This window comes from Eleutherodactylus coqui, chromosome 1 (assembly GCF_035609145.1).
Source record: "Eleutherodactylus coqui strain aEleCoq1 chromosome 1, aEleCoq1.hap1, whole genome shotgun sequence".
In the NCBI taxonomy this organism is placed as follows: domain Eukaryota; kingdom Metazoa; phylum Chordata; class Amphibia; order Anura; family Eleutherodactylidae; genus Eleutherodactylus; species Eleutherodactylus coqui.
In genome coordinates, this window is record NC_089837.1 from 159,989,923 (window position 1) to 160,013,329 (window position 23,407).

Here is a 23,407-nt window from a genome sequence, read left to right on the forward strand (position 1 = left end):
GCCCCTTCCCCACGGCGGCCCCAGTGGTAACAGCGCCCCTTCCCCACAGCGGCCCCAGCGGTAACAGCGCCCCTTCCCCACAGCGGTCCAAGCCGTAACAACTCCCATTCCCCACCGAGATCCATATACGTACCCCATCTTCCAGTAATGGTATATCTTGTCACCACCGGAAGTTAGGGGTGTGACAGGGTTTCCATTCAGGGATTCAGGGATTGGCTACTTGCAAGCAGGTTCTAGCAGCAGTCTGTGCCAAGGTTCTTGCCTGGCCTCCAGGGTTACGCCAGTGCCCCCACACTCATGACACAGTGCTCCCGGCATCCCCCGCTGCTGACCCTGCGCTTCCAGCCTGTCACGCTCATGACAGTGCGCTCCCGGGCCCCCCTTCCCCCTGTGGCCGCTGTCACTGTATTCTCCGCTGTCCCACTCAATGCCGGCTGTGTATGGCCATGTGTCCCCGCCGCCACTGGCCTCCCCGCTGTTAGCCTGCATGCCACCGCTGTACATGTTTCTCCCGCGCGCCGGCCCAGCAGGGACACTGACAGCGGGGGACCAGTCCCACCGGCGGACACTGACAGCGGCGCAGGAGGCATGGAATTTGCCGGCCCGCCGCTGCAGTGAAGAAGGGAGCGCGCCAGTCCGCCGGGACTGACAGCGGGGGACCAGTCGCAGTTGCGGAGCAGGCAGGGAAGATGCTGGGCTGCCACTCCAGTGAAGAAGGGAGCACGCCAGGGACACTGAAAAGGCAAAAAGTGAAGACCTTCAGGGAAAGGTGAGGAAGTACGTTGCCAGGGACATGTCTCACCTGCCAGAGCCATTGGTCCATCCTGCTGTATCTGGTCTCCCAGTCCGAAGCTAGGGGCACTAACGTGGTGAGCGGCCGATGGCTCTGCGTGCCAGCAGAGAGGGCTCTGCGTGCCGCCTCTGGCACGCGTGCCATAGGTTCGCCACCACTGCACTAGCATATAGTCCGACATATCCCGCCTAAATGGAGATATTGCCTATATAAGCATCAGGACTATATGTCTAGGGGTACTGTGTACATGAGGCCTAATCCAGATAAATATGTCTTAGGCTGCTTTCACACCTGCATTAGGGCTCAGTTCAGGGTTTCTGTCTCTCTGCTCCGTTTTTGGAGGAGAGATACTGAAATAAAATGGAAAACAACGGATCCATTTTTTCCCCATTTTTTTCAATAGGCTTTCAAAAAAATGGAAAGTAAATAAAAAGACTTCAGTTTACTTCCGTTTCATTATGTTTCCATTTTTTTGGGATGGAAGAATAATCTGCAGCATTATTTTTCCATTTCCTTTTTGGAAACCGCACTGAAATCAATGGAGAAAAAAGTGGATCTGCTTTTTTCAATAATGTTTCAGTTTCTCTCCTCCAAAATGGAGCAGAGAGACAGAAACTCTGAACTGAGTCCTAATGCAGGTGTAAAACTGCCTTATATAAACTCATTAATATGCTAAACATGATCATAGGACCCAGCATATGCCAAAATAGTGTCCTTCAGGGCTCACTCCCACGAGCGTTATTTGCGCACGTAATACGCAGTGAATGGAGTCAATGAAAATACATTGCTTTTCATTGATCTATTTACATTAGCACATATACATTACGTGTAACATTAGCATGAAAGAGTACATACCATGCTCTATTTCACGTACAGCCCTTTTATTCACTATGGGTTGCACCTCCCATGGTGATAATATGCTGCGTTTTAGGCACACGGCTCTGTGAATGAGCCCTTAGTCATAAGTCCAGGCAGTAGAATTAGAAAGTGTTGCACTCTCTATTGATCCTGTAATTTGTTCCCAGGGAAAACAACACCTTTGGACAGCATCTTCATCTACGATGAAACAACTGGAGAATCCTGGAACACCTACAACAACAACACATTTGTACCAATGTTTTACGACGAGCTACTTCTGACCAGTAGCAGTGATGCCATCGATAAAGCAAATCAAACATGTCAAGGAAACGATGAATGTATTTTTGATATCCTGAGTACTGGAAATGATGCTTTAGGAGTCGCCACACTTACTAGTTTCAACTCAGCGACAGAACAAAACAGCTTGATGAGTAAGAAATGTCCTTTACTCTCTGCTTTATGTTTTTTTTCCTATACTTTTTCAGTAATTTTATATATTTCTTGCTTTAATTCCAAGAATATACAGCAGTGACAGGTCAAAACTGCCATTCTATCTCAACATTCTTACCATGTCCTTCTATACAAATACTATCCTCTAGGTTGGGTTCACGACCTTTTGTTGTCCAAAGGCCGCATTGTCAGACTGTATCACTCCCACGGGCTGCTATAAATCTTAGGCCTCTTTCACACGGGCGCTACAATTTTCGGCCACAGCGCAACGAAAATCGCATGAATGAGAGGCAGCCATGGCCAAGTCACGCCTGCATCTCCCGTTTATGCGTCCGTTCAGATGGCCCAGGTGCGGCATGTATACGCCACACTCGAGATACCGTCAGGTGAAGGGAGACGTAAACTCCTTCCCCCTCTCTGGCTCCTGGCAATGGGAGGGGGCAGGGGCTAGTTTTCTAAACTCTTGCCCCTTGCTGACTGCCTGCAATGGGAACGGGCAGGAGCTAGAGTGCTAATCTCCTGCCCCCTCCCTTTGCCAACAGCTGGTAAGGGGCGAAGAGGGAGTTTAGCATGAACGCTGCTAAGCTCCCTCCCACCTTCCTTTTCTGGCAGTTCTTATAGGCTCCGATAGGAGTCTATGGGACCATTAGTATTCCGGGCGGAGAAGACAGTTCCAGAACTATCTTTCACAGCTGGCGTAAAAACGTCCGGCCGGAATGCGCATCGTATGTGCTATCTTTGCCAGGCAGCCTTTTTTACACACTGGCAAATCGCCCATCTGAACTGAAGCATTGGAAACTAATGCCTCAGATGGGTGGCGTATATTAGTGTGAAAACGCTGCCAATATACGCCCATGTGAATGAAGCCCTAAATGACTATTACCGTCTAAGACATCTATGGTATATATATATATATATATAATGTCAGAAATGTTTGATAAGTGACGATTCCACTTCCCAACTATTGAGAGAATGGGGATCCCCTTCTCCCTATTTGCACTCCAAAAGACTAGAACACGCATGCAGCTCTCTCCTGTGTAGTTTATTTTAGTTGCTAAAAAAGGTAAATGTTTTACTACTCCGAAAAAAACTATAATGAATGTAGCTGCATTTATGAATGGCCACCTATCTGCCTCCTCTACTCCTTTTTGAATTCCTACAAAGTTACCAGGGAGCCCCATTCTGCTGATATGTGGAGATCTCAGAGATGATCATGTAGTGCATCGCAAGTACTTACCTGCTCCCACTCTGTACACCACCCCTCTACTCTCTGACCAGATAGTAGGGGACTGTACAAAATAGCATCACAGCCCCCAGACCATGATTTGTGCCCCCCTGCTCTAGATGAACAAACCATCTACACATTATAGCCCAAATCTGTACAATCAGTTAATAAAAGGTGCAACTTGTCTCTACAGATAACTTTCCTCCAAATGTTACTGGACCCACCACCATTAGCACTAAGCTGTTGGAGCCGATAACTGTCTATTACACAGGCACTGATGATAGCAATGAAGCGGTGATCTTCTCTCTGCAGACAGACTCCTCTGACATCAATATAACAGGTGAGAATATGTCAAGTGGTCGTGATAGTTGCAGTATATGGCCGAAGCTGCCTTGCAGTTTAAGTCCTCCACATGAGTGTATGCGTATTCATGATGGCTGAAAATTGCGTGAAAAGAAAAAAGCCGCAATCATGTCCCGAACTTAATTCACATGTTCTTGACCATTCACACAGACGGCTGCGGTGTATTAGAGAACAAATACTCCGCAGCGCAGAAATCCCTTGATCGGCATAAATTCTCATAATGCTGTACTAGAGGCAGCTGTAATCTTTTCCCAGCACTGGATGCAACTCAACTCCCTCCCTTTACATTTTTTCCAGTTCCCATAGTGGTCTATGGGAGCATCCAGCGTATCTTGGCAAAAAGATAGGGCAAGATCTATTTGTCGTTTTCACGGCCGTCCGATATACGCTACCATCTGAGCTGTCTTACCCTTTCCCTCCCTCTCGCCGGCTCTCTGCCTCTCTCCTCCCTTCCTGCTATTTGCAATGAGAGGAAGAGGAGAGGGGGAGGGGCCAAGATTCTGCACCCCCCCTCCATGTTTGCAGCTAGCAATGGGAGGGGGCGGAATGAGGAGGAGCTTAGCTCCACCCCATCTCGCCCCTTCCCATTGCAAATAACTGGAGGGGAGGAGAAAGGCAGAGAGCCCGCGAGGGGGAGGGAGAGGGGGAAGACAGTTCAGATAGCAGCGTATCTCGGCAGGCCGTGAAAACAGCGGCTGATATACGCTCCTGTGAATAAGCCCTTAGGCTGTATTTAGATGCTTGATACGATACGAGTTGTGTCAGACATGCTCGACACTCCATCCATGTGCTGTATGACATGCAAGACTCCGCACATTGTATGTCCCATATCCATGCGAGACACACGAAAATGGGGCTTGCAGTGATTTTTCAAATTTGAGCCATCCATGCAAGTGAAAAATTGCTTGTGTGAATGAACACCATCAAACGAATGGCTTCATTTTCCATGTGAGTTCTGTCCGTATTGAACAGCACTTACATGAGTTTAACAGCCGTGTAAAAGGGGCCTTAAAGTATCCAATCAGCCTATGAGTTTGCTATGAGCCAATCACTTAATTGAAATATAAAGCATACCAAATCAATAATTTATTTACTTAATAAATGTGCTTCCTTCCCTTCCTTCTTTTCTGCTGTACAGCTGATGGGATGTTGGTATGGAATCCCACCAGCTCAACACCTATTAACGTCACCATAGTGGCCAGTGATACCAAAACCACCACTGCAGTGGTTCTAACCCTGGTGCTCTGCAACTGTACCAACAATGGCAGCTGCCTCTATGACGGTGCCATTACTCTAGGAGATGAGACCACAACCTTCCAGGTAAACCAGCATATTAAATAATGGCCATTGTATTTTACTACAGTGGGATGCATATTTAATTACATGTCCAGTTTCTATTAGTGCTGCCATCTACTGTCTTGCAATGCAGGTCGCTGGATGTAACTGTTCTGCTGCGTGGACCGGAATGTTCTGTGAGGAGGATTTTGATGCTTGTGCAGAAAACAAATGTTTTACTAACAATTCTTGTATAGATGATAAAGCACCTGGGGAAGGATTTAGTTGTGGTGCTTGTCCTCCTAATCTAACTGGAGACGGGATAACCTGTACAGGTGTGTAAATGCTTCGCCTTACTTCTCCTTATAGATATGATTTTTAGTGATATAATTCTGATATCAGGTGGCGGATATTGTCATCATTCATAGAGAATAGGACACTGTTTAAACTCCTTCCTACAATATTTATATAGTTGATTGGAGCCTGGGCTCAGTTTTCCTGAGATTTGCTACATCTAGGCCTCATGTCCATGGGGAAAATCAGGCCAGCCGCGGATTCTTCATGCAGAATCCCGCAGTGGGTCCCTCCTTTCCCGCGGACATAAGGCCTAAAAATAAGAATTACATACCGGTCCAGACACTGTGGATCTGCCCTCCATCACGGCCGGATCTTCTTTCTTCAGCCGGTGGATGTGTTTGGCACGCCGGCAGCGTGCCGCACGCATGCGCCGTGCACTCTTTTTTTTTTTTTGAACTCCTGCTCTCCTGAGCCGGAGAGCAAGAATTTAGCTGCGGGTGTGCCGCGGATCTGGATGGCTTCCATAGGCTTCAATAGAAGCCTGCAGGAGACCCGCACTAAAATGGAGCATTCTGCAGGTGTTTTCCCGCACACGCAATCCGCGCCTCAGGGGAAAATGACATCTGCAGGTATTTAACTACCTGCGGGTGTCCAATGCATCCCTATGGGGCACGGATCACGCGTGTGGGTGATCCGCTGCGGATCTGTCCCCGTCGACATGAGGCCTTAGGGCTAATGTCCACGGCCGGATTTATGCCACGTTCTCCACGGCGAAATAATGCAGCTATTAGGTTCTATAAAACCTAATTGCTCAGTCCTCACATGCGGAATTCTGTTGTGGATTCACGCCGCGGACAAAATTCACGGCATGTTCTATTTGACGGCGTTTTTCCGAGCAGGGAGGTCTCCATTAATATAGTATTAATGGAGACAGCGGAAAAATGCGGTAAAAAACATGTTTTTCTGCGATCCCCAGCGGGGACTCTTTTGTTTATCCCTGCAGGTTTCCCACGGCGTAAAACCACAGGCGTATCCCGCTCCCTCTGTGGGCAGGAGGCCTTAAACAGAGTACAAACCTTTACTTTTTAAACTAGAGTGTCTGGCATCTTGTAGTCTGTTTCTAAGGAGACAGAAAGCATTAAAGAATTTCTCCATCTGATTACAATTGTTTAACCCTTTGCAATCCAATTTTGGATTCAGGGTTTCCTAGGGGCTCTCTCTTTCTGACATTATACAATGTCGCCATCTGCTGGCTAGAGCCAGTACTATGGTGTGGGACATGCTGGAGAGGCAGCCAACAACAGAGCGGCCAGTAATCTACAGTAAGAATACCCTGCCGGACGTCTTCCAACATTGGAGCTGTACAGCCTTCAATCAGAATTTCTTTAGACATCAGACAGTGGACTGGAAAGGGTTAAAAATGATCAGAATGGTGTAAAAAAAATCATTGGGTGCAGCATTAACCTACTACAACAGTGGATTTGCTCAAGTAGTCACATGTTTGTGACAAGAGGCACCAGGAAGTAGAACTCGCCAGAAGACCTGGGAAGCATCAGAATAGTAGTCACTAGGGATCAGTAAGGTGAGCATGACAGGCCTGTGTAATTGCACGCATTTTTTGCATGTTGCTTCTTTGCATGCACTTTGGTGTATTTTACTGTACTTTTTACATGCAAAAAAAGAACCACACCAATGCTCTCAGCCATTGAAATTGCCAATTAGTTTAATGAGTTTAAGATGTGTTTTTTACCTGCGCAAAAGCACAGGAAAGTGGGGAATGTAGCGTATTTTGCGCACGCCGAATACGCGCCTGTGAAAGAACCCATTAAAATCAATGGGTTATTTTTTTTGCGTATTGCACAAGCAGATTTTGCACACACAAGTACGCTCATGTGACACAGACCTCAGGGCTTATTCACACAAGCGTATATTGGCCGTCATTTTCACAACCGGCCTTTATGCGCTACTATCTGAGCTGTCTTTCCTCTTCCCTTCCCCTTCCCTTCCCTTTCTTCTCCCCCCTCACCGGCTTTCTGCCTCTGTTCTCCCCTCCGGCTGTTTGCAATGGAAGGGGGTGGGATGGGGGCGGCCGACATACGCACCCGTGAATAAGCCCTCAGGCTGCGTTCTCATCAGGACTTCATTTATGGTTTTCTGTTTCATCCTAAGGCCTCAGTCAGACGGGCGTTTTTTCGCGCGTTTTGCGCATCGCATGTCGGATGCGCATGCGCAAATCGCGTGACCGGAGGCGAAAAATCGCGGGAAAAATCTGCACCTACCCGCGTTTATCGTCGCTGCAAAACGCCCGTCTGGCCGGAGAAAAATCGCCGTGCGCATCAAAATGCGCATGAAACTTCGTCTGACCGGCGAAAAAAATGATTTTGGTGCGCACATAAAACGGCGAACGCAGATAGGCGCGATTTGCGAATCGTCGTGTCCTATAATTTTTCGCAAAAGCGGACATGTGACCGATATCATAGCGAACTATTGGTTCTATATATGCGCGAAACGCATGCGCATGCGCAAAACGCGCGAAAAAACGCCCGTCTGACTGAGGCCTCAGATGAAAAGCAGAAAATGGATTGATTTCTATGGGGCTTACTTGTTTTGTTTCAGTTTGGTTCCATTCTGCTGGTTTCTGTATTTGCAACAGAAATAAAAACTGACCTGCAGAACTTATTTTCCATCCAAAATAAAGGAAAGCTGGCAGAATGGACTTTTTTTTTCAAATTGTACTCTATTGTGGAAGCTGGGAAGGGGGAGGGGGGAACGGATAGAGACCCAGATGGAAACTATTCTGTCTGTATTGTGTTTAATGACTCTATTTAATACAACTGTGCAATTGTAAAGTATTAAAAAAACACAAAATGCAGATCTGTTATAAACTGATCATAATGGATGTCTAAGGCCATTTTCACATGGCCATGGAAATCGTACGAGATTTGTGCGTTGCATTCTATTGAATAGGGTCATGCACATAAGCGCCTTTTTCCCGCATCACAGTTTGGAAAAAATCATGGCATGTTCTACCTTCGGGCGTTCCCTCGGAACCCCTCATCCATTGTTTTCAATGGGGCCAGCAAAGACATTACACCTCGTACAATGTCCATGCAATGCGATGCGAGGTTTCCCATTGAAAGTAATAGGCAACACTTGCCAATCCTCGGACGCGGCTGACAGCTAGAGAGGATCACTAGTTCCCTGAAGTGATGTGAGGCGCTTTTGACAAAGAAACGTTAACCAACGAGACATTGCCCATGTGAAATTAGCCTAACTGATGCAAATAAAAAGTATCTTTCTTTTTTATGACTCTGTTTGCATCAGTTAGACATCCTTTTTTTAAAAATTGAATGGAAAAAATATGAATTCTTTAACAATGGATGAAAGAACGCTGATGTGAACCCAGATGTATTTTATTTGCACCAATTTGAATTAAATTTAAAAAAATTTAATTGGCCGGACAACCCCTTTACCTGATAGAACTTTACCAGTTAGCTCCTGTTGGCATATCTGTACATCTAAATGCACAACAGCTTAAAGGCTTATTTACACGAGCGTATAACTCTGCCTCTCTCCTCCACTCCGGTTTTGCAATGGGAGGTGGGGGACAGAGCAGAACTAAGCTCCGCTCTGTCCCGCCCACTCCCATTGCTGGCTGCGGACAAGGGAGGGGGTGGGTGCTTAGCTCCGCCCCTTCCTGCCCACTCCCGTTGCAAACCATTCAGAGGGGAGGACAGAGGCAAAGAGATGGTGAGGGGGAGGGAAGGGGGAACTGCTCAGATGGAAGCGTATATCAGCCGGCCATGAAAACGCCGGCCAATATACACTTGTGTAAATTAGCCCTCCATTGTTGGTCAAGATTAGGAAACATGGTCTTCTCCATTCATTGGAATGGGATTAAGCTACAATACCAGATAAATCCAAATGACAAGAGGGGCGCTGTAATGGGGAAAAGCCCAAATGAATATACAGGAACATCCAATAGTCTCACAGGCACTGAGGGAGTATGGCTAGGATAGATTCAGAGGGTTATGGCTGTATTACAATCACCAGCATTGAGTTTTATATGACATTCCAGGCACTAACAAGAGCACTTTTGAAAGTATTGGGATGCCTTGCGCACAAGTAATATTGTCAGTAGCTATTACAATTTAATAAAAATGGCAAAAACTGACCTGGAGATGTAATCCTAATGATTTTTTTTAAGAACCATATTAAATCTCAGTGGCAGAAGGATATGGTGATAATACAGCATAGTGACATTCCCATGTGCCTTTTTATAGTCATCTGTAAATGGTTGTAATACAATAGAACCGTCTCATAATGGATGAGGAAACTAGCTCTGCGTAAAAAAAAATAAGGCCACTCTCACACAAGCGTTTGTAAAAACCCTGTGTTTTTAATCATAGCGTTTTACAACGTTGAGAGCAGCGCAAAAACGCTAACTTAGCCACGCAAAAACGCTTGTGTGAATGAGGCCTTAATAATGCTGTAAAACGCTGTACACAGCACTTTACAGTGTTTTATAATATTTTTAATGCACCCATTCATTTCAATGGGCGATGCAGGGCATCAAAAACGCAATGCAACACCCGAAAACAGAACATACGGCGTTCGTTTTTGTGCACGTTGTAAACGCTGTGCTAAAATACTCGTCTGAGAAGCTCCATTGAAATGAATGGAGGTTCAGTGCAGCGATTTTAGCGAGCGTTGAAAACACTATAAAAAACGCCTGTGTGACAGAGGCCTAAAGGTGAAATTCTTGTACTTTTTAGTGAAACTAAGCACAATTATTTATTTCTAGATATCAATGAATGTCTTAATACATCAATTTGTCAGCAAATTTGTATCAATTCCTTGGGTGGATACAACTGCAGCTGTGAGGCGGGCTATGAAGTGGATGAGCGGGACAGCTCTCTGTGTGTCGGTAATGCATTATGCTCCATTTTGTCTTTCAATTAAAACTTGTTTTACATGACTTAAAGGTAGTGCAGCTGAAATAAATGATGTTACTAATATCACACAAATAAAGGAAGTCCAGCTAAAATAAAGGATGTTACTAATATCACACAAATAAAGGTAGTCCAGCTGAAATAAATGATGTCACTAATATCACACAAATAAAGGTAGTCCAGCTAAAATAAAGGATGTTACTAATATCACGCAAATAAAGGTAGTCCAGCTGAAATAAATGATGTTACTAATATCACACAAATAAAGGTAGTCCAGCTGAAATAAATGATGTCACTAATATCACACAAATAAAGGTAGTCCAGCTAAAATAAAGGATGTTACTAATATCACACAAATAAAGGTAGTGCAGCTGCAATAAATGATCTTACTAATAGCACACAAATAAGGGTAGTGCAGCTGAAATAAATGATGTTACTAATATCACAGACATAAAGGTAGTCCAGCTGAAATAAATGATGTCACTAATATCACACAAATAAATGTAGTGCAGCTGAAATAAACGATGTTACTAATATCACACAAATAAAGGTAGTCCAGCTTAAATAAATGATGTTACTAATATCACACAAATAAAGGTAGTCCAGCTGAAATAAAGGATATTACTAATATCACACAAATAAAAGTAGTCCAGCTGAAATTAAGGATGTTACTAATATCACACGAATAAAGGTAGTTCAGCTTAAATAAATGACGTTACTAATATCACACAAATAAAGGTAGTTCAGCTTAAATAAATGATGTTACTAATATCACACAAATAAAAGTAGTCCAGCTGAAATTAAGGATGTTACTAATATCACACGAATAAAGGTAGTGCAGCTGAAATAAATGATGTTACTAATATCACACAAATAAAGGTAGTGCAGCTGAAATAAATGATGTTACTAATATCACACAAATAAAGGTAGTGCAGCTGAAATAAATGATGTTACTAATATCACACAAATAAAGGTAGTGCAGCTGAAATAAATGATGTTACTAATATCACACAAATAAAGGTAGTCCAGCTGAAATAAATGATGTTACTAATATCACACAAATAAAGGTAGTCCAGCTGAAATAAATGATGTTACTAATATCACACAAATAAAAGTAGTCCAACTGAAATTAAGGATGTTACTAAAATCACACGAATAAAGGTAGTGCAGCTGAAATAAATGATATTACTAATATCACACAAATAAAGGTAGTGCAGCTGAAATAAATGATGTTACTAATATCACACAAATAAAGGTAGTCCAGCTAAAATAAAGGATGTTACTAATATCACGCAAATAAAGGTAGTCCAGCTGAAATAAATGATGTTACTAATATCACACAAATAAAGGTAGTGCAGCTGAAATAAATGATGTTACTAATATCACACAAATAAAGGTAGTGCAGCTGAAATAAATGATGTTACTAATATCACACAAATAAAGGTAGTCCAGCTGAAATAAATGATGTCACTAATATCACACAAATAAAGGTAGTCCAGCTAAAATAAAGGATGTTACTAATATCACGCAAATAAAGGTAGTCCAGCTGAAATAAATGATGTTACTAATATCACACAAATAAAGGTAGTCCAGCTGAAATAAATGATGTCACTAATATCACACAAATAAAGGTAGTCCAGCTAAAATAAAGGATGTTACTAATATCACACAAATAAAGGTAGTGCAGCTGCAATAAATGATCTTACTAATAGCACACAAATAAGGGTAGTGCAGCTGAAATAAATGATGTTACTAATATCACAGACATAAAGGTAGTCCAGCTGAAATAAATGATGTCACTAATATCACACAAATAAATGTAGTGCAGCTGAAATAAATGATGTTACTAATATCACACAAATAAAGGTAGTCCAGCTTAAATAAATGATGTTACTAATATCACACAAATAAAGGTAGTCCAGCTGAAATAAAGGATATTACTAATATCACACAAATAAAAGTAGTCCAGCTGAAATTAAGGATGTTACTAATATCACACGAATAAAGGTAGTTCAGCTTAAATAAATGACGTTACTAATATCACACAAATAAAGGTAGTTCAGCTTAAATAAATGATGTTACTAATATCACACAAATAAAAGTAGTCCAGCTGAAATTAAGGATGTTACTAATATCACACGAATAAAGGTAGTGCAGCTGAAATAAATGATGTTACTAATATCACACAAATAAAGGTAGTGCAGCTGAAATAAATGATGTTACTAATATCACACAAATAAAGGTAGTGCAGCTGAAATAAATGATGTTACTAATATCACACAAATAAAGGTAGTGCAGCTGAAATAAATGATGTTACTAATATCACACAAATAAAGGTAGTCCAGCTGAAATAAATGATGTTACTAATATCACACAAATAAAGGTAGTCCAGCTGAAATAAATGATGTTACTAATATCACACAAATAAAAGTAGTCCAACTGAAATTAAGGATGTTACTAAAATCACACGAATAAAGGTAGTGCAGCTGAAATAAATGATATTACTAATATCACACAAATAAAGGTAGTGCAGCTGAAATAAATGATGTTACTAATATCACACAAATAAAGGTAGTCCAGCTAAAATAAAGGATGTTACTAATATCACGCAAATAAAGGTAGTCCAGCTGAAATAAATGATGTTACTAATATCACACAAATAAAGGTAGTGCAGCTGAAATAAATGATGTTACTAATATCACACAAATAAAGGTAGTGCAGCTGAAATAAATGATGTTACTAATATCACACAAATAAAGGTAGTCCAGCTGAAATAAATGATGTCACTAATATCACACAAATAAAGGTAGTCCAGCTAAAATAAAGGATGTTACTAATATCACGCAAATAAAGGTAGTCCAGCTGAAATAAATGATGTTACTAATATCACACAAATAAAGGTAGTGCAGCTGAAATAAATGATGCTACTATCACACAAATAAAGGTAGTGCAGCTGAAATAAATGATGTTACTAATATCACACAAATAAAGGTAGTCCAGCTGAAATAAATGATGTTACTAATATCACACAAATTAGGGTAATCCAGCTGAAATAAATAATGTTACTAATATCACACAAATAAAGGTAGTGCAGCTGAAATAAATGATGCTACTATCACACAAATAAAGGTAGTCCAGCTGAAATAAATGATGTTACTAATATTACAAAAATAAAGGTAGTCCAGCTGAAATAAATGATGTTACTAATATCACAGACATAAAGGTAGTGCAGCTGAAATAAATGATGCTACTATCACACAAATAAAGGTAGTCCAGCTGAAATAAATGATGTTACTAATATCACACAAATTAGGGTAGTCCAGCTGAAATAAATGATGTTACTAATATCACACAAATTAGGGTAATCCAGCTGAAATAAATGATGTTACTAATATCACACAAATAAAGGTAGTCCAGCTGTAATAAATGATGTTACTAATATCACACAAATAAAGGTAGTGCAGCTGAAATAAATGATCTTACTAATAGCACACAAATAAGGGTAGTGCAGCTGAAATAAATGATGTTACTAATATCACAGACATAAAGGTAGTCCAGCTGAAATAAATGATGTCACTAATATCACACAAATAAATGTAGTGCAGCTGAAATAAATGATGTTACTAATATCACACAAATAAAGGTAGTCCAGCTTAAATAAATGATGTTACTAATATCACACAAATAAAGGTAGTCCAGCTGAAATAAAGGATATTACTAATATCACACAAATAAAAGTAGTCCAGCTGAAATTAAGGATGTTACTAATATCACACGAATAAAGGTAGTTCAGCTTAAATAAATGATCTTACTAATATCACACAAATAAAGGTAGTTCAGCTTAAATAAATGATGTTACTAATATCACACAAATAAAAGTAGTCCAGCTGAAATTAAGGATGTTACTAATATCACACGAATAAAGGTAGTGCAGCTGAAATAAATGATGTTACTAATATCACACAAATAAAGGTAGTCCAGCTGAAATAAATGATGTTACTAATATCACACAAATAAAGGTAGTCCAGCTGAAATAAATGATGTTACTAATATCACACAAATAAAGGTAGTCCAGCTGAAATAAATGATGTTACTAATATCACACAAATAAAAGTAGTCCAACTGAAATTAAAGATGTTACTAAAATCACACGAATAAAGGTAGTGCAGCTGAAATAAATGATATTACTAATATCACACAAATAAAGGTAGTGCAGCTGAAATAAATGATGTTACTAATATCACACAAATAAAGGTAGTCCAGCTGAAATCAATGATGTTACTAATATCACACAAATAAAATAACTCAAAACCTTTAGAATCCTTAAGGAGGAGCGGTCACTGGATAAAGAACAGCATGGCTGCATGGCTCTAGTTACGGTCCTTCCATACTCACCTCACTTTGCCTGGACAGGCTCTTAATAGGGTCCGCCTCCTGGCTCTGACAATGTTCTAAGTGGGCGGTCCTACCACTCACTCTCAGTGAGTGATGTCAGACTATCAATCAGGTCTGATGTCACCCACTGACAGGGAGCGATGGGGACTGCCCACTTTATACAATGACAGTCAGCACCAGGATAAATAACAGAGAGAGTTAGTGGGGTTCAGGCTGCAGAGGCATGCAATCAGCCCCGCTGACTTTATCCAATGTATTCAATACATTTTAATGTTAAAAGTTTTTGTGCTTTTCTTCAGACATTGATGAATGTAGCAATGGTGCCAATGATTGTGCCAGCAATAGCAACTGTACCAACCTTCCTGGAAATTATACTTGTGACTGTTTGCCTGGCTATGAAGGAAATCCCTCTATACTCTGTGTTGGTAAGGCCTGCTGAAAATTCCATCATCCTGTAATATTTGTAACATTTCTTGCTCCCCAATTTTATATATATATATATATATATATATATATATATATATATATATATATATATATATATATATATAATATGCTGTATATTATCTATATATAACCACTTCATACATTGACAGCACTGAATTAATATTCAATTAATGTCAGAATTTACTGGGATACTGAACCCAGCAGGTGTATATGTGTGCGTGACCATATGATAACGTTCAACCTAACATCCAGGTCTGATGTTAATGTATTTGGCCGTCCGAGACACATAAGTTCAGCGGCTGCATATGCAAGTGCGGCTGCATGTTAGCACTCAGTTAATCATTAAGGCTTTATGTGAGCCTAGTTACTGGGACACTGAATCCAGCGGGTGTACATCTGTGTGTGGCCGTATGATAATGTTCAACTTAACATCTAGGCTTGACATTGATATATGGGCCGTTTGAGACACTTCAGGTAGCGGCTGTATATGCATGTATGGATGCATGAGGCCACTCAGTTAACTACTGAAGCTTCATCTTAGCCCAAGACTTAATCTCCATTATCGTGATGAACCAGTTATAGATATACTGTAACTGAAGAAACGCGTCGATACTAGGAGAAAGTAATAAAATATAAAGTCCACGTGAGTGTATAGATTAAGTGAACATTGAAGTTTAAATTAACTAAACAGACACCTAGATATGCGGTATTTATCAGACAGACCATTGTTTCCTCTGGAGTTCCATATACCTGAACATGAGGGATAATTGGTAGATCTTAGACCACTACTGTAGCCTCTGTAGCAACATCAAAGACTACCAAGATAACACTGCTAGGCAAACAATAATCCCAATAGATTTACATCAAGGGATGTTAAAAAGTTTAAAAAGGAGGAGCAAGTCTATGGATAAGAAGGGGATAAGCTATAGGGGTGGCTGTTAGGGACTGATATCATATATCCCCCGATCTTATGATATGAGCTATTCCATGTAGCGATCCTTAAGTGTGGTGGATATTATTATTGAGGAGCAACATATGATTGAGGGTTCTGTATTAAATAGCCCCACCATTGGATGCACACAATTATCGGCATAGTATCACATCTGCTCTATATATATATCCACAGTTGACTCTGATTCAGCGCATTGAGGCTGCAATCGTGATGCTATTTGTCATCTATAAGACTATAAGTGACTCCCACATTATACGTTACCTGGCAGTGTGTATATGAATTCCATTAGTGGTCTAGTTTATGAAACCTGGTTCTTATTACACCAGGCAGTACATTTTTTTATGTTTGAGTATGTTTATAGTAGTGGGTCCCATATTTTAAATGTAATAATAAAAGTTAATTTTTAAAGTTTGTAGATTCTTTACAGTGATTTCTAATTTTATAGAGAAACCGATCTGTCTCTGTGATTAACCAATGATATACATTATATGCTGTATATTATCTATATATAACCACTTCATACATTGACAGCACTGAATTAATATTCAATACTTTGCGTATTATTTTTATCTATCTATCTATCTATCTATCTATCTATCTATCTATCTATCTATCTATCGTGTATATGCTATATTTTCCACTAATTTAATAACTATTTTCCCAACAGATATCGATGAATGTGCTGATAACACATCCAACTGTCCCAACCAATCGTTCTGCATAAATACCAATGGATCCTATTTATGTCAGTGTCTTCCAGGATATAGTGGAGAGAGCTGTTCAGGTAACATTTAATGAGACAAATACAGAAAGATGTCATTTCATTTGAATTCTCCAATGTTACCTGTCTAGAAGATCTGGAGTCTACTCACTTGTCTATTCTACCAAAAAATAATATATAGTGTATAAATATAAATCCATATAACTGAGAATTTCATAGCTTTACATTTATAAAATAATAATTTTCTCTCTAAGTCTGATAACATTTGGTTCTGTAAATGAATCTGTCACCTAACCAATGTTAATAAAAGAAGTTTCATATTTTGTGTTAAAAGGTTCCCCTGATAATAAGCTGATTACAAGGTTGCCACTACTGGGTTCCCCCATCCATCTGCTGTAATCCATAAGGGAAGCACAGCAGTAAGTGTTGAGTTTCCCTGCTGCACTACCACAGGTGAAAGCAAGTATAACACAGTTCTTATTAAATGGATGCACAGATGTGTAGGATCTCTATGGCCAGGCTGGGACTAAAAAGCCAACAAACCCCACTACCCCACTTGCAATATTGCCCCCTATATTGTGAAAAAATAGCATTGTGCAATGTGTGCTTTAGGTAATTACACACAATTAGTTACCTTCCTTTTAAATATGTAAATCAACACAAGAAGGAAAATAAAAATACAGCATAGAAATACCTAATTATATATCCAAATGAACAGGTGCCGGAGGCGGAGTCTAATAGGTTGACTTACATGGCAAACATGGAGGCCTTTGTCAGGCTTCCAGCTGCCATGGGAACCCATTGGTACCTTGTAATCGTGCTGCGGGGTGCTGATATTTAGCAGAAAGGGTTCCCTCCCCCCTGTTATCTGCTTACATGGTGCAGTTATTGATTGTGACACATATGGGGTTAAACTGCCAGGACCTGATGTTTCTCTGCTACTGGCTGTTAGATCAGAAGTCTGGCTGTCAGTAGTCAGCCAAGCCACTGCCTTAAAAAGATGTATGTGCAAATGAAAAGCGTATTGGCCGTCACTAAGGGGTTAAAGGGGTTGTCCCAGAAAAAATATTGTTTATAGTTAAATCTAGCCCATATGATTATTTTATATACTTACACTTATTGGAATAAGTGTTTCTATCCCCAGATATTCTAGGACTAATGTTAGAATAGCACCACCTACTGTTTCTATTGAAGAGCTATTCTGTGTCCAGTCCACCTCAGTAAATGTTCCATAGTGGTCACATATACTCAGTCTTGCTTTTCTCTCTCCTCTACTTGGTATGTGAAGAGGTCCCTGGTGCAATGAGTGGCAGCTTCTGGAGCCGCTGAGCAAGTGCTAAAAGACTGTGAAAGCGTTACTCAAATTATGTTTGTAAATAAGGAAAAAGGAACAATACCTCTGCAGCGCCACCTATTGAGTGGCAGCATTCCTGCAAATCAATATCCAACCTTTTATACAGGTCTTTGGAACAATGATTGGTAATTGAAAACCAAGTCAGAATACATAGACTCTGGATAATATAAGTACTGTCCTTACGGAGTGATGATACCCCTACCGATCCACGTCATAGGCCTCTCACTAGCCGAGCCAGAATCCTCCTGCACACTGATGAGGGGCAAAATCCCCAAAACGGCTGTCTGTGTATGGTTTCTGGCTTGTTTTCCAATTCCCAATCATTGTTTCAAACACCTGCATAAAGGGTCGGACATTGATTTGCAGGAATGCTGCCATCCAATAGGCGGCTCTGCAAAGTTATTGTTCCATCTTCTTTACTTGCATATATTTTCTAGAGGAGCATGCGTGGCCTTATAAGTCTCCTCACTCACCTTCTAGGTGCTCTTCTTAAGGGGAGACGATACCCCTCCTGACTCCAATTATGCTTGCTCACCATCTCTTCCGATGTCAGAAGCTATTTCAGAAGCTACCAGTTGACACATCATGCATCCTTCCACATACCCAGCGGGGCAGAGAGAGAAGCAAGACACAGATTAGAAGCAGCAGGCGATGCTATTCTAATATCAGTCCTGGAATATCCAGGAATATAAATATTTTTAATAAGTGTAAATACAACAAATTTTTATAATTATGAGCTAGATGAAACTATGAGCAATATTTTTCGTGGGACACGTCTTTAAGGCCTCATGCACGCGGCAGATCCGGATTTCGACAGCAGAATCCTGTACGGAATCCAGCCCTGGCCGCACCAGTGATCCCTGTATACCTGCACTTTTCTTCTCTTTATGCACTGTGCTAGGCAATGACGCGGAATCCACAGCCATTCTGGAATGGCCGCAGGTCGGACGGCTTCCATTAACAGCAATGCAAGTTGTCTGCGGGTCCTGCTCGAAAATGGAGCATGCTGCAAATTGTCCTCCACGAGTGGAAATCGCTATTGATTTCCGCTCGTGTGGAGGAAGCAGCGGATCTCCATAGGAAGTAACGGGCGGTATTTGCTGCCGATTCGCAGTGCGCACCCCGACCGCGGATTCCACAGCAAATATCCACCCGTGAGCAGCAGCCCTTAGTATTACTGCAGTATAGTTATCTTGCTATTACAATATGTTAGGACTACCAGATCCTGACAAGATCCTATACATTTCATAAGGGTGATTGTCCCAACTAAAAAAATTTGTAGATATTAAGATGTTTGCTTTATCTACTCCCCACTTCAGATACAGATGAATGCCTGGAGAATACCGCCCCGTGCCCTTTGCATTCAAACTGTACCAACATACCTGGTTCATACAAATGTGAATGTTATCAAGGCTATGGTGGTGAAAACTGCACAGATATTGACGAGTGTTCAACAATAAACCAATGCAGTGATTGGGCGGACTGTAACAATACTGAAGGCTCCTACAACTGTGCATGCAGGAATGGTTACTCTGGTAATGGGGAGGAATGTGACGGTGAGTATATTCCTTAAAGTAATAGTACTTTCCTTACTTCACATAGTAGATACCCATGCTGGCACAAGTATGGATTGGTAGTTTTACAGCTGAGCACTCTGTGCTATCCGTCTCCATGATTATTCCCTATCTCATACTGCCCTCCAGCTTCTACAACCTATATACAATATCTGACAGCAATTTAATTTTCTTTATACAATATTGCAGATATTAATGAGTGTTCTGAAAATTCCTCTATTTGTGGAGAAAATGCAGCCTGTAAGAACACAAATGGCAGCTATGAATGTACTTGTAATACTGGATTCATCCGTGTAAATGGAATTTGTGTGGGTAAGTACCCTTCACAGATATAGATTTAAAAGGTAAATTTTATTAGAAATTACTTAAAACCAAGGGCAAACATAAAGACACTTACAAACATAAAACGACAGGACAGAAAGAAGTTTCGACCCTCATGTGGGGACTGCTCAGTATCACCCGTCCTCCTCTTGTGTGGCCAGATGAAGACGGGGGGGTGTTTAACAGATACAACTAGAAAGTCCTACTGAGGGTTGAATCTCAAATTGATGTAGATCCACAAGACCCCTGTGTCACAGACACTGGTCTACTTTATAGTGTTATACAACTAGGTGCTTTATAGTCATATGTGACTAAGGTAACTAGCCATTATTCCCTAATGGCTGGTGTCTTCACTGTGATTATAGTCATTAGCCCAGTTAACTTCGAAGTCAATACGCTGGTGAGTGTTCGTAGGTCACTCAATTTTTTGTATTCCAATGCTCTTGTTTGTGCTCTTGTGTGGGTAAGTACAGCGGGCTATTCACATCTCATTTATTACATCTAGACGTTCCATCAGAGTTAAGGGAAACTATCACTGCCTTTGTTGAAACCTGCTGACATGTTTCAGTTCGTTTCTATTTGTGGTCCATCACATTATTGTTTTTTCCCCACAAAAGTCTTGAAAACAACCAGAGATCTGTTGGTCTCTATTTCAGCAGATCTCGATAGTGGCAGGGATAGGATTCCATCCAGGTGGTCCATCTTCACTGATTAATGTAAGCTGTGATGAAAACCCTGGATATAATCATGTTGTAATAAAGTTTTATATTATGAGTAAAGCTGCAGCAGGTGCTGCAAGTTATCAGTCATGTTAAAAGGTTTGGAGAATAGTGAAGAGGGCGAGTTAAGCTTTGTTAATAGAGATGAGCGAACACCAAAATGTTCGGGTGTTCGTTATTCGTAACGAACTTCCCGTGATGCTCGAGGGTTCGTTTCGAACAACGAACCCCATTGAAGTCAATGGGCGACCAGAACATTTTTGTATTTCGCCGATGCTCGCTAAGGTTTTCATGTGTGAAAATCTGGGCAATTCAGGAAAGTGATGGGAATGACACAGTGACGGATAGGGCAGGCGAGGGGCTACATGTTGGGCTGCATCTCAAGTTCCCAGGTCCCACTATTAAGCCACAATACCGGCAAGAGTGGGCCCCCCCCCTCCCAACAACTTTTACTTCTGAAAAGCCCTCATTAGCATGGCATACCTTTGCTAAGCACCACACTACCTCCAACAAAGCACAATCACTGCCTGCATGACACTCCACTGACACTTCTCCTGGGTTACATGCTGCCCAACCGCCCCCCCTCCCCCCCACAGCGCACACCAAAGTGTCCCTGCGCAGCCTTCAGCTGCCCTCATGCCACACCACGCTCATGTCTATTTAGAATTGCGTCTGCCATGACGAGGGACCGCAGGCACACACTGCAGAGGTTGGCACGGCTAGGCAGCGACCCTCTTTAAAAGTGGCGGAGCGATAGCCCACAATGCTGTACAGAAGCAATGAGAAATAGAATCCTGTGCCACCGCCATCAGGAGCTGCACACGTGGGCATAGCAATGGGGAACCTATGTGCCACACACTATTCATTCTGTCAAGGTGTCTGCATGCCCCAGTCAGACCGGGCTTTTTAATTCATAGACACAGGCAGGTACAACTCCCTATTGTGAAGTCCCTGTCGACCCACAGCATGGGTGGCTCCCTGGAACCCACCGGCGGTACACAGAAATATCCCATTGCATTGCCCAACACAGCTGAGGTAGTAATGTCGTGCTTAATGCAGGTGGGCTTCGGCCCACACTGCATGCCCCAGTCTGACTGGGGTTCTTTATAAGTGTACAGATGTAGTAAAAACTCCGTGTGCACCTACAGCATGGGTGGGTGCCAGGAAGCCACCGGCGGTACATAGAAATATCCCATTGCATTGCCCAACACAGCTGAGGTAGTAATGTTGTGCTTAACCCTTTCCAATCCAATTTGTATATGGTTTTCCTAGGGGGCTTACTCTTTTTCTGCTGTTATACAACGGCGCTATATGCTGGCTAAAGCCAGTACTGCATGAGCTGACACGTAGGATAGGCTCCGACAGCAGAGAGGCTGGCAATATACAGTAAGAGAACCCCGACGGACGTCTACCAACAACGGAGCTGTACAGCCTTAAACCCTAATGTCTTCACAGGTCACACAGTGGACTGGAAAGGGTTAATGCAGGTGGGTTTCGGCCCACACTGCATGCCCCAGTCAGACTGGGGTTCTTTACAAGTGGACACATGTAGGTTTAACTCCCTGTGGACCCACTGCCTGGGTGGGTGCCAGGAAGCCACCGGCGGTACATAGAAATATCCCATTGCATTGCCCAACACAGCTGAGGTAGTAATGTCGTGCGTAATACAGGTGGGCTTCGGCCCACACTGCATGCCCCAGTCAGACGGGTTCTTTAGAAGTGTACAGATGTATTAAAAACTCAGTGTGCACCTACAGCATGGGTGGCTCCCTGGAACCCACCGGCGGTACACAAAAATATCCCATTGCATTGCCCAACACAGCTGAGGTAGTAATGTCGTGCGTAATACAGGTGGGCTTCGGCCCACACTGCATGCCCCAGTCAGACTGGGGTTCTTTACAAGTGGACACATGTAGGTTTAACTCCCTGTGGACCCACTGCCTGGGTGGGTGCCAGGAAGCCACCGGCGGTACATAGAAATATCCCATTGCATTGCCCAACACAGCTGAGGTAGTAATGTCGTGCGTAATACAGGTGGGCTTCGGCCCACACTGCATGCCCCAGTCAGACGGGTTCTTTAGAAGTGTACAGATGTATTAAAAACTCAGTGTGCACCTACAGCATGGGTGGCTCCCTGGAACCCACCGGCGGTACACAAAAATATCCCATTGCATTGCCCAACACAGCTGAGGTAGTAATGTCGTGCGTAATACAGGTGGGCTTCGGCCCACACTGCATGCCCCAGTCAGACTGGGGTTCTTTACAAGTGGACACATGTAGGTTTAACTCCCTGTGGACCCACTGCCTGGGTGGGTGCCAGGAAGCCACCGGCGGTACATAGAAATATCCCATTGCATTGCCCAACACAGCTGAGGTAACGTCAGCTGTAATGCAGGTGGGCTAAAAATTAATTTGATTACACTGTAGGCGAGGGCCCACAAAAATTGCTGTATCAACAGTACTAATGTACATCCCAAAAATTGGCCATGGCCAGCCAAGAGGGCAGGTGAAACCCATTAATCGCTTTGGTTAATGTGGCTTAAGTGGTAACTAGGCCTGGAGGCAGCCCAGTGTAACGAAAAATTGGTTCAAGTTAAAGTTCCAATGCTTTTAAGCGCATTGAAACTTATAAAAATTGTTCTGAAAAATTATTTGAGTGAGCCTTGTGGCCCTAAGAAAAATTGCCCGCTCAGCGTGATTACGTGAGGTTT

General features: G+C 42.1%; 1 protein-coding gene across 1 annotated transcript in view; it reads left to right on the plus strand.

The window, feature by feature from the left end:
• Nucleotides 1-23,407, plus strand: part of LOC136631697 (mucin-like protein) — an 87,005-nt gene that overhangs the window by 26,304 nt on the left and 37,294 nt on the right. Inside the window, exons 13-21 of the mRNA XM_066606016.1 lie at nucleotides 1,819-2,082; nucleotides 3,520-3,666; nucleotides 4,828-5,009; nucleotides 5,119-5,299; nucleotides 10,066-10,188; nucleotides 14,908-15,033; nucleotides 16,675-16,791; nucleotides 19,402-19,638; nucleotides 19,846-19,968. Coding sequence (XP_066462113.1) covers nucleotides 1,819-2,082; nucleotides 3,520-3,666; nucleotides 4,828-5,009; nucleotides 5,119-5,299; nucleotides 10,066-10,188; nucleotides 14,908-15,033; nucleotides 16,675-16,791; nucleotides 19,402-19,638; nucleotides 19,846-19,968 — 1,500 coding nt within the window. The remainder of the gene's footprint in view (nucleotides 1-1,818; nucleotides 2,083-3,519; nucleotides 3,667-4,827; nucleotides 5,010-5,118; nucleotides 5,300-10,065; nucleotides 10,189-14,907; nucleotides 15,034-16,674; nucleotides 16,792-19,401; nucleotides 19,639-19,845; nucleotides 19,969-23,407) is intronic.